At 43.0% G+C, this 12433-nt stretch overlaps 1 protein-coding gene across 1 annotated transcript; it reads right to left on the reverse strand.

Moving 5' to 3' along the window:
• Nucleotides 1–3283: 3283 nt before the first annotated feature.
• Nucleotides 3284–6593, reverse strand: LOC109884953 (zinc finger protein 501-like). The gene is made up of 2 exons (XM_031815713.1): nucleotides 6072–6593; nucleotides 3284–5025 (listed from the first exon to the last, which is right to left on the reverse strand). The coding sequence occupies exons 1-2, from the start codon at nucleotides 6358–6360 to the stop codon at nucleotides 4175–4177; spliced, it is 1140 nt and encodes a 379-aa protein (XP_031671573.1). The 5' UTR covers nucleotides 6361–6593; the 3' UTR covers nucleotides 3284–4174.
• Between the last annotated feature and the right edge of the window lie 5840 nt (nucleotides 6594–12433).

The raw sequence follows: 12433 nt of genomic DNA on the forward strand, positions 1-12433 counted from the left end.
CACATCAAATCACAGAGGTTTAAGGTTAGAATCAAGAAATGCAAAACTCCATTCATCTATATAATAATTAACATTTAGCAATATCCCCCAAATATAATGAACAATATTAGAGGGTTTATACTCGTATGCAATGGATGAAGGTTAGTATAGTATATAGTATTTATAGTATAGTATTTATCATTTATAGTAGAGGGTTTATACTCGTATGCTATGGATGACATTTCATTGAATTTCATCATTCATTCATCAGCTCTCAATGGCATATCTGTATAAGTTTGTAAGGGTCTTAGGTGACAGGCCAAATTTCTTCAGCCTCCTGAGGTTGAAGAGGCACTGTTGCTCCTTCTTCACCACACTGTCTGAGTGGATGGACCATTTTCAGATTGTCAGGGATGTGTACGCTAAGGAACCTGAAGCTTTTCACCTTCTCCACTGCGGGTGGTCTCCTGAAGTCCACGATCAGCTCCTTTGTTTTTGTTGACGTTGAGGGAGAGGTTATTTTCTTGGCACCACTCACCTCCTCCCTGTAGACTGTTTGGTCATTGTTGGTAATCAGGCCTATCACTGTTGTGTCGTCAACAAACTTGATGATTGAGTTGGAGGCGTGGCCATGCAATCTTGGATTCATAGTAGGACCAGAGGACCTTGTGCATTTCAGATATGATAAAAACCCAATGTTTATAACCTAGGATAAATTAGCTAGCAACAGCAAGCGAACTAGCTAAATTGCCATGAATGCTTTTTCAACCTGTCCCAAAAATGAATTTACTTGGTTCAGAGTTAATTTTGATATTTCAACCTGCGTGTCCTGATCCCGTCTGGTGTGGATGGACAAAATCAACATGCATAAATGTATTAGACCTAATGGATAAATAGACTTAGTCAGTATAGGATACATGTATTAGACCTAATGGATAAATAGACTAGTCAGTATATGTTACACGTAATAGACCTAATGGATGAATAGACTAGTCAGTATAGGATACATGTAATAGACCTAATGGGTAAATAGACTGGTCAGTATAGGATGCATTTATGGTGCCTTATTATATTATAATGTATTAGCTACCATGGAGCCTTATTCTATTCTACTCTATTAGCTACCATGGAGCCTTATTCTATTCTACTGTATTAGCTACCATGGTGCCTTATTCTACTGTATTAGCTACCATGGAGCCTTATTCTATTCTACTGTATTAGTTACCATGGATCCTTATTCTATTATAATGTATTAGCTACCATGGTGCCTTATTCTATTATAATGTATTAGCTACCATGGAGCCTTATTCTATTATAATGTATTAGCTACCATGGTGCCTTATTCTATTATAATGTATTAGCTACCATGGAGTCTTATTCTATTATACTGTATTAGCTACCATGGAGTCTTATTCTATTCTACTGTATTAGCTACCATGGTGCCTTATTCTACTGTATTAGCTACCATGGAGCCTTATTCTATTCTACTCTATTAGCTACCATGGAGCCTTATTCTATTCTACTGTATTAGTTACCATGGAGCCTTATTCTATTATAATGTATTAGCTACCATGGTGCCTTATTCTATTATAATGCATTAGCTACCATAGAGCCTTATTCTATTCTACTGTATTAGCTACCATGGTGCATTATTCTATTATAATGTATTAGCTACCATGGTGCCTTATTCTACTGTATTAGCTACCATGGCGCCTTATTCTATTCTACTGTATTAGTTACCATGGAGCCTTATTCTATTATAATGTATTAGCTACCATGGTGCCTTATTCTATTATAATGCATTAGCTACCATGGAGCCTTATTCTATTCCACTGTATTAGCTACCATGGTGCCTTATTCTATTATAATGTATTAGCTACCATGGAGCCTTATTCTATTCTACTGTATTAGCTACCATGGTGCCTTATTCTATTATAATGCATTAGCTACCATGGTGCCTTATTCTACTGTATTAGCTACCATGGTGCCTTATTCTATTCTACTGTATTAGCTACCATGGAGCCTTATTCTATTCTACTGTATTAGCTACCATGGTGCCTTATTATATTATAATGTATTAGCTACCATGGTGCCTTATTCTATTATAATGCATTAGCTACCATGGAGCCTTATTCTATTATAATGCATTAGCTACCATGGTGCCTTATTCTACTGTATTAGCTACCATGGTGCCTTATTCTACTGTATTAGCTACCATGGTGCCTTATTCTATTATAATGTATTAGCTACCATGGTGCCTTATTATATTATAATGTATTAGCTACCATGGAGCCTTATTCTATTCTACTCTATTAGCTACCATGGAGCCTTATTCTACTCTACTGTATTAGCTACCATGGAGCCTTATTCTACTCTACTGTATTAGCTACCATGGTGCCTTATATTATAATGTATTAGCTACCATGGAGCCTTATTCTACTCTACTCTATTAGCTACCATGGTGCCTTATTATAATGTATTAGCTACCTTGGAGCCTTATTCTATTCTACTGTATTAGCTACCATGATGCCTTATTCTATTATAATGTATTAGCTACCATGGAGCCTTATTCTATTATAATGTATTAGCTATCATGGAGCCTTATTCTACTCTACTGTATTAGCTACCATGGAGCCTTATTCTATTATAATGTATTAGCTACCATGGAGCCTTATTCTATTCTACTGTATTAGTTACCATGGAGCCTTATTCTATTATAATGTATTAGCTACCATGGTGCCTTATTCTACTGTATTAGCTACCATGGTGCCTTATTCTATTATAATGCATTAGCTACCATGGTGCCTTATTCTATTCTACTGTATTAGCTACCATGGTGCCTTATTCTATTGTATTAGCTACCATGGTGCCTTATTCTACTGTATTAGCTATCATGGAGCCTTATTCTATTATACTGTATTAGCTACCATGGAGTCTTATTCTAATCTACTGTATTAGCTACCATGGTGCCTTATTCTATTATAATGTATTAGCTACCATGGAGTCTTATTCTATTATAATGTATTAGCTACCATGGAGTCTTATTCTATTATAATGTATTAGCTACCATGGAGTCTTATTCTATTATAATGTATTAGCTACCATGGAGTCTTATTCTATTCTACTGTATTAGCTACCATGGTGCCTTATTCTATTATAATGTATTAGCTACCATGGAGCCTTATTCTACTGTATTAGCTACCATGGTGCCTTATTCTACTCTACTGTATTAGCTAACTTGGAGCCTTATTCTACTTTTTATTTTTCATTTCTTTCAAAAGTTCAATATTATATTGAGACTGACAAAGACACGTTTTTGTTGATCGATTGGTGAGAATTTGTATATAAACTTCACATCTACTACACATCTGTATTCTATGCCAATTCTGATTCATTCAGTCAACAGATAATATCAAATTAACAACTAGCTCTATACTGCTTCTACATAGTGGATGGGAACATTCATGTTTTTCAGGTCAACAACGTATCAATGTTGTTATAAAAACGCCATCACATTTTCATCGTCCTTTATCTTGACGACTAGTAAACAAATTAACTCAATGAAACAAAACGACTCAATTCAAGAGGTTTCAATGTTCAAAATCAAGAAATGCTCATTCTATTAATTTATTACATAATTTACATGGTGCAATATCTAAATCATGTATTCAATCAAATTCATTTAGTGAAAAGCCAGATCACATCAAATCCCAGAGGTTTAAGGTTAGAATCAAGAAATGCAAAACTCCATTCATCTATATAATAATTAACATTTAGCAATATCCCCCAAATATAATGAACAATAGTAGAGGGTTTATACTCGTATGCAATGGATGAAGGTTAGTATAGTATATAGTATTTATAGTATAGTATTTATCATTTATAGTAGAGGGTTTATACTCGTATGCTATGGATGACATTTGAATGAAGGTTCATCCATTGTATAGTATTTATCATTTATAGTATTTATCATCTCCAGATGAAAACTTGAAAAGAGTAGGTTTATTTTGTTAATGATTTCATGTGGCATAAACAAAAACCTAAATTCTGAGTCAAAAACTTAAGTCAGAACACAGCCTCTCTATTCTCTCGTGTGTTTTCAGGTCCTCTGACTGGGAAAATGTCTTTCCACACTGAGAGCAGTGGTATGTCTTCTCCTCCTGTGTATGTATTCTTTCATGCTTATTCAGATGCCTTAACCGGTTAAATCTCTTTCCACAATGAGAGCACTGGTAGATGTATGCTTATTCAGATGTCTTAAGTTGGTAAAACTCTTTCCACACAGGGAGCATTGGTAGGGCTTTTCCCCTGTGTGTATCTTTTCATGCTTCTTCAGGCTACTTAAGCGGGTAAAACTCTTTCCACACTGGGAACATTGGAAAGGCTTTTCCCCTGTGTGTGTCCTCTCATGCTCCTCCAGGCTCCTTAAGCGGGTAAATCGCTTTCCACACTGGGAACATTGGAAAGGATTTTCCCTTGTGTGTATCCTCTCATGCTCCTCCAGGCTCCTTAAGCGGGTAAAATGCTTTCCACACTGGGAACATTGGAAAGGCTTTTCCCCTGTGTGTATCCTCTCATGCGTCGTCAGGCACTTTAAGCGGGTAAAATGCTTTCCACACTGGGAACATTGGAAGGGATTTTCCCTTGTGTGTGTCCTCTCATGCGTAGTCAGGCTCCTTAAGTGGGTAAAACGCTTCCCACACTGGGAACATTGGAAAGGATTCCCCCCTGTGTGTGTCCTCTCATGCCTCTTCAGCCTGCTTAAGCAGGCAAAACGCTTCCCACACTGGGAACATTGGAAATAATGTGTGTGTATCCTCTCATGCGCCTTCAGGTTGCTTAAGCGGTTAAAACACTTTCCACACTGGGAACATTGGAAAGGCTTCTCCCCTGTGTGTATCCTCTCATGCCGTTTTAGGTCCCCTGATTGGGAAAATCTCTTTTCACATTGGGAGCAATGGTGTTGTCTCCCTGGTTTGGGCGTCTCTGGGTCTGGTTCCCCTGAAGGACTCTTCCCGCTGTCAGAGTGAAAGTCTGGTCTCTCTCCTGCCAAAGACAAACAGATGATTTAGTTAAATACTTAATAGAGACCATGATAAAACTGGCTCCATGTTAGAGGAGGAACCTGGTGAAGAGCTCCGGTCTGAGTAACTGACTGACGCTGCTCCCTCTGTGACATCGCTGCTCCCCTCTGTGACATCGCTGCTCCCCTCTGTGACATCGCTGCTCCCCTCTGTGACATCGCTGCCCCCTCTGTGACATCGCTGCCCCCTCCGTGACATCGCTGCCCCCTCCGTGACATCGCTGCTCCCTCTGTGACATCACTGCCCCCTCTGTGACATCGCTGCTCCCTCCTTTTAAACTACTGCCCAGCCTTTCTGAACTGCCTGACTGAACAACACCTTATCATCTGAAGCTGTGGTAGACCATCACTACTATTGTTATACTACCAGGTTTAGTCCCCCAATCACCTCATGAATTTAAAGTATTACTCTGACATTTTTTTATTCATGCCATTTATTCAGTACATTTTTTATATGAATAAAAGCTTGCTAGAATGACCAGTCTGCATTTTGAAAGGTTGTAAATTTCACCATAATTGTAAAGCCCAAAAGGTTTAATTGCTGCCTTTATAGGGTTACTGTTCCCACATGGCCATACTTCCATGTTACAGCGCGTTTGAGGAAAACCGATGTAAAACAGATGATAGCAAATTAGGCCAGGTACGCCCCTGTCTATCAGCGACTCCTAACACCTGTGTGTAAACGGAAAACGGACGCCACAAAGGTGTTGTCGCTAAAAAACACTGTCGGCTGCAACTGTGTTAAAACCGGTTTAAAAACGTGTGCAGTAAGAGTATATTTCTGAAATTATTTTTGATGTGATATGAACGTAGAGAGATTTAGGTTTCTGGAACCGTACCACAATTGAGAATGGATTCACATTTAGATGTAGTACTTGTCTGTTTTGGAGCCAATTCGCATCAAAGCAGAACATGTCTGGTCCTTGGACTATACTGAGTCACGTCAGGCTTCTTTCATCCATTAGTGGGCGAACAGAGGTTGTGATCCTGTTATTAAGAAAGTACTTACTGGTCTTAATCAGATCTTCTATCTCCTCCTCGTCGTCTTCTTTCAATGTGACAGTCGTCTCCCCCTCTTCTCCTGCATTCGCCTCTTGCTCTTCCTCCTCCTCTTCTTTCACAGTAACGTCTTTCTCTTCGTCTTTAACCGGAACAGACTCAACCTCTACTTGTTTTTTAACGGTGACATCCTCCTCTTCTTTCTCCTCTTTCACGACAACGTTCAGCCACAGAGCTTCTTCCTCCGTCCAGCAGACCTCCTCTTCTTCATCAGGAGGAGAGCAGCTCAATGAACTCATGGTCGGAGATGTTAGCTAGGTAGCATTAGCGACTAGCCTAGCTCTAAACTAACTTATTAAGCCAGCTAGCTGAGTAACAATGTACATATAACATTAAATAAGGTAACTAGCTAAACGACAGAACTTTAAAACACCAAAACAGTGTAAAGAGCTTCAATGTTTCGGCTATGTTAGGTAGCAAGCTACCGAGGTGTCTGACTAGCTGTTGTTGTTGAAAGAACGTCCCGTCCACTAGATTATACGTCACACTGGCAGCGTCGCCTGAAAGACGCTCATCGCCATCTGCCGACTGGAGATGGTAACGCAGTTGAGAGTAAAAGTGTATTTCATTTAATTTAAAACATACTTTCCATCTGCTACGTATTTGACTACATTTAAGGAAATGTCATATTAATTCAGTCAAACAAACAAATCTGCACCATGGTTTAACAGTGATCTACGTTCTATGAAAGCGGCTGGGAGCAAACTGGAGAATAGCTAGAGGAAATCAAAGCTAACTGAAAATACATATGAAGTGTGTAAAACAGTATGTAAACATTATTAAAGTGACCAGTGTTCCATTATTATAGTGACCAGTGTTCCATTATTATAGTGACCAGTGTTCCATTATTAAAGTGACCAGTGTTCCATTATTAAAGTGACCAGTGTTCCATTATTAAAGTGACCAGTGTTCCATTATTTGTGACCAGTGTTCCATTATTAGTGACCAGTGTTCCATTATTATAGTGACCAGTGGTCCATTATTAAAGTGACCAGTGGTCCATTATTAAAGTGCCCAGTGGTCCATTATTAAAGTGACCAGTGGTCCATTATTAAAGTGACCAGTGGTCCATTATTAAAGTGACCAGTGGTCCATTATTAAAGTGACCAGTGTTCCATTATTAAAGTGACCAGTGTTCCATTATTAAAGTGACCAGTGTTCCATTATTAGTGACCAGTGTTCCATTATTAGTGACCAGTGTTCCATTATTAAAGTGACCAGTGTTCCATTATTAGTGACCAGTGTTCCATTATTAGTGACCAGTGTTCCATTATTAAAGTGACCAGTGTTCCATTATTAGTGACCAGTGTTCCATTATTAAAGTGACCAGTGTTCCATTATTTGTGACCAGTGTTCCATTATTAAAGTGACCAGTGGTCCATTATTAAAGTGACCAGTGGTCCATTATTAAAGTGACCAGTGGTCCATTATTAAAGTGACCAGTGGTCCATTATTAAAGTGACCAGTGGTCCATTATTAAAGTGACCAGTGGTCCATTATTAAAGTGACCAGTGTTCCATTATTATAGTGACCAGTGTTCCATTATTAAAGTGACCAGTGTTCCATTATTAGTGACCAGTGTTCCATTATTAGTGACCAGTGTTCCATTATTAAAGTGACCAGTGTTCCATTATTAGTGACCAGTGTTCCATTATTAGTGACCAGTGTTCCATTATTAAAGTGACCAGTGTTCCATTATTAGTGACCAGTGTTCCATTATTAAAGTGACCAGTGTTCCATTATTTGTGACCAGTGTTCCATTATTAAAGTGACCAGTGGTCCATTATTAAAGTGACCAGTGGTCCATTATTAAAGTGACCAGTGGTCCATTATTAAAGTGACCAGTGGTCCATTATTAAAGTGACCAGTGGTCCATTATTAAAGTGACCAGTGGTCCATTATTAAAGTGACCAGTGTTCCATTATTATAGTGACCAGTGTTCCATTATTAAAGTGACCAGTGTTCCATTATTAAAGTGACCAGTGTTCCATTATTAAAGTGACCAGTGTTCCATTATTATAGTGACCAGTGTTCCATTATTAGTGACCAGTGTTCCATTATTAAAGTGACCAGTGTTCCATTATTTGTGACCAGTGTTCCATTATTGAAGTGACCAGTGGTCCATTATTAAAGTGACCAGTGGTCCATTATTAAAGTGACCAGTGGTCCATTATTAAAGTGACCAGTGGTCCATTATTAAAGTGACCAGTGGTCCATTATTAAAGTGACCAGTGTTCCATTATTATAGTGACCAGTGTTCCATTATTAAAGTGACCAGTGTTCCATTATTAAAGTGACCAGTGTTCCATTATTAAAGTGACCAGTGTTCCATTATTAAAGTGACCAGTGTTCCATTATTAAAGTGACCAGTGTTCCATTATTAAAGTGACCAGTGTTCCATTATTAAAAAAGTGACCAGTGTTCCATTATTAAAGTGACCAGTGTTCCATTATTATAGTGACCAGTGTTCCATTATTATAGTGACCAGTGTTCCATTATTAAAGTGACCAGTGTTCCATTATTAAAGTGACCAGTGTTCCATTATTAAAGTGACCAGTGTTCCATTATTAGTGACCAGTGTTCCATTATTATAGTGACCAGTGTTCCATTATTATAGTGACCAGTGTTCCATTATTAAAGTGACCAGTTGTCACGTCTAATCAAGGTGGGTGGAATCAGGCGCAGAGAGCAGAATGCGATCTTGAAGTTTATTCTCCGGTAAACAAACAAACACGGTCAACCCAAACAAACACAGGGTGAAATTATCCAACATAGGAGAACAAACAAACCGGAGAATAAGAAAACACGAAAACCACGACAGACGAAAATGAATGACAAAATAAACAATCCCGCACAAAACAAGGGTGGGACAACCTACATTAAATACAGACACTAATTAACTAAACAACACACAGGTGAAACCAATCAGACAAAACCAACAGATACACGAAAAGGGATCGGTAGTGGCTAGTAGGACGGTGACGACGAACGCCGGCGGAAGTCGTGACAGTACCCCCCCCCCCTGACGCGCGGCTCCCGCAGCGCGCCGCCACCGTCCTCGAGGACGACCCGGAGGACGAGGTGCTGGGCGATCCGGGTGGAGGCGGTGAAATTCTATCAGGAGAGAAGGGTCCAAAATGTCCCTCACCGGAACCCAGCATCTCTCCTCCGGGCCGTACCCCTCCCAGTCCACGAGGTACTGTAGGCCCCCCACCCGGCGTCTCGAATCCAGAATGCCTCGAACTGTATATATGCCGGGGGCCCCTCGATGTCCAGAGGGGGCGGAGGGACCTCAGACACCTCACCTTCTTGCAGGGGACCAGCCACCACCGGCCTGAGGAGAGACACATGAAACGAGGGGTTAATACGGTAATACCTAGGAAGTTGTAACCTATAACACACCTCGTTTATTCTCCTCAGGACTTTGAACGGCCCCACACACTGCGGCCCCAGCTTCCGACAGGGCAGGCAGAGAGACAGGTTTCGGGTCGAGAGCCAGACCCTGTCCCCCGGTGCAAACACGGGGGTCTCACTGCGGTGTTGGTCAGCGCTCCTCTTCTGCCGTTATCCCGCTAACCGTAATGAGTCCTGAACGGCCTTCCAGGTGTCCTTGGAGCGCTGTACCCATTCCTCCACCGCAGGAGCCTCGGTCTGACTCTGATGCCATGGAGCCAGGACCGGCTGGTAGCCTAACACACACTCAAAAGGAGACAAGTTAGTAGAGGAGTGGCGTAAGGAGTTCTGGGCTAGTTCGGCCCATGGAACATACCTAGCCCACTCACCAGGCCGGTCCCGACAATAGGACCGCAGAAACCTGCCCACATCCTGGTTAACGCGTTCCACCTGCCCATTACTCTCGGGGTGAAAACCTGAGGTTAAGCTAACCGAGACCCCCAGTCTCTCCATAAACGCCCTCCACACTCTGGACGTGAATTGGGGACCCCGATCAGAGACGATGTCCTCAGGCACCCCATAGTGCCGGAAGACATGGGTAAACAAAGCCTAAGCAGTCTGCAGGGCCGTAGGAAGACCGGGCAACGGAATGAGACGACAGGACTTAGAAAACCGATCCACAACGACCAGGATCGTAGTACTTCCCTGGGACGGGGGAAGGTCGGTGAGAAAATCCACCGATAAATGTGTCCAAGGCCGTTGTGGAACGGGGAGGGGTTGTAATTTCCCTCTAGGTAGGTGCCGAGGAGCCTTGCTCTGAGCACACACTGAGCAGGAGGAGACATAAAATCTCAATTCTTTAGCCAGTGTGGGCCACCAGTATCTCCCTCTCAGACTCTGCACTGTCCTCTTGATACCAGGATGACCCGAGGAGGGAAGAGTATGAGCCCACCTAATCAGCTTGTCCCGGACCACCCTCGGCACGTACTTTGTCCCTACTGGACAGTTAGGAGGAGCCGGCTCTGACCGTGAGGCCCTCTCTATCTCAGCATCAACCTCCCATACCACCGGTGCCACGAGACATGACGGTGGAATGATGGGAGTCGGCTCTACTGACCGTTCCTCGGTATCATAGAGGCGAGACAGTGCGTCAGCTTTAGTGTTTTGGGAGCCTGGCCGATATGTGAGGGTAAACTGGAACCTAGTAAAAAACATGGCCCATCTAGCCTGACGTAGATTTAGTCTCTTAGCTGCCCGGATGTACTCGAGATTACGATGGTCAGTCCAGATGAGAAAAGGGTGTTTAGCCCCCTCAAGCCAATGTCTCCACACCTTCAGAGCCTTGACTACAGCTAACAACTCCCGGTCCCCCACATCATAGTTTCGCTCCGCTGGGCTGAGCTTGCTCGAATAGAAAGCACACGGGCGGAGTTTGGATGGCACGCCCGAGCGTTGGGACAGCACGGCTCCAACCCCAGCCTCGGACGCATCCACCTCCACTATGAACGCTAAAGAGGGGTCCGGATGCGCCAACACGGGCGCATTGGTGAACAGCTCTTTCAGACGACTGAAAGCTCTGCCCGCCTCTGCTGACCAGAGCAAGCGCACCGGTCCTCCCTTCAGCAGTGAGGTGATGGAAGCAGCCACCTGACCAAAACCCCGGATAAACCTCCGGTAGTAATTGGCAAACCCTAAAAACCGCTGCACTTCTTTCACCGTGGTCGGAGTCGGCCAATTACGCACGGCTGTAACGCGATCATCCTCCATCACCACCCCGGAGGTGGAAATACGATACCCCAGGAAGGAAACGGACTGTTTGAAAAACTCACATTTCTCCGCCTTGCAATACAGGTCATGCTCCAGTAGTCGCCCAAGTACCTTACGCACCAGAGACACATGCTCCGCGCGTGTGGCAGAATAGATCAAGATGTCATCAATGTACACTACCACTCCCTGCCCGAGCAGGTCTCGGAGAATCTCATCTACGAAGGATTGGAAAACGGCTGGAGCATTCTTCAACCCGTATGGCATGACGCAGTACTCATAATGACCAGAAGTAGTACTAAATGCGGTCTTCCACTCATCTCCTCCCCGGATACGTACCAGATTATACGCGCTCCTCAGGTCCAGTTTTGTGAAGAATCGCGCCCCGTGAAATGATTCCATTGCCGTAGCGATGAGAGGTAGTGGGTAACTAAACCCCACTGTGATGGAATTTAGACCTCTATAATCAATACACGGACGCAGACCTCCATCCTTCTTCTTCACAAAAAAGAAGCTTGAGGAGACGGGTGATATGGAGGGCTGAATGTACCCCTGTCCCAGCGATTCGGAAACATATGTTTCCATCGCAACTGTCTCCTCCTGGGACAATGGATACACGTGACTCCTAGGAAGTGCAGCGTTTTCCAGAAGGTTTATCGCGCAGTCCTCTCGACGATGAGGTGGTAATTGGGTCGCCCTCCCTTTACTGAAGGCGATAGCCAAATCGGCATATTCAGAGGGAATGCGCACGGTGGAAACTTGGTCTGGACTCTCCACCGTAGTCGCACCAACGGCAACTCCTATACACCTACCTGAACACTCCTCTGACCACCCCTTAAGAGCCCCCTGTCGCCAGAAAATCACCGGGTTGTGTTGAGCTAACCAGGGAACCCCCAACACCACTGGAAACGCAGGTGAATCTATAAGGAACAGGCTAATCTGCTCCTTATGATCACCCTGCGTTACCATGTCCAGCGGCACCGTAGCCTCCCTAATTACTCCTGACCCTAATGGTCGGCTATCTAAGGAGTGCACGGGGAAAGGTCGATCTAACGACACCAGGGGAATCCCTAGCCTTAACGCAAGCCCGCGATCCATAAAATTCCCAGCTGCGCCTGAATCGACTAGCGCCTTATGCTGTAGAGAGGGGGAAAA

This window comes from Oncorhynchus kisutch, unplaced genomic scaffold, assembly GCF_002021735.2.
Source record: "Oncorhynchus kisutch isolate 150728-3 unplaced genomic scaffold, Okis_V2 scaffold503, whole genome shotgun sequence".
NCBI classification, from domain to species: domain Eukaryota; kingdom Metazoa; phylum Chordata; class Actinopteri; order Salmoniformes; family Salmonidae; genus Oncorhynchus; species Oncorhynchus kisutch.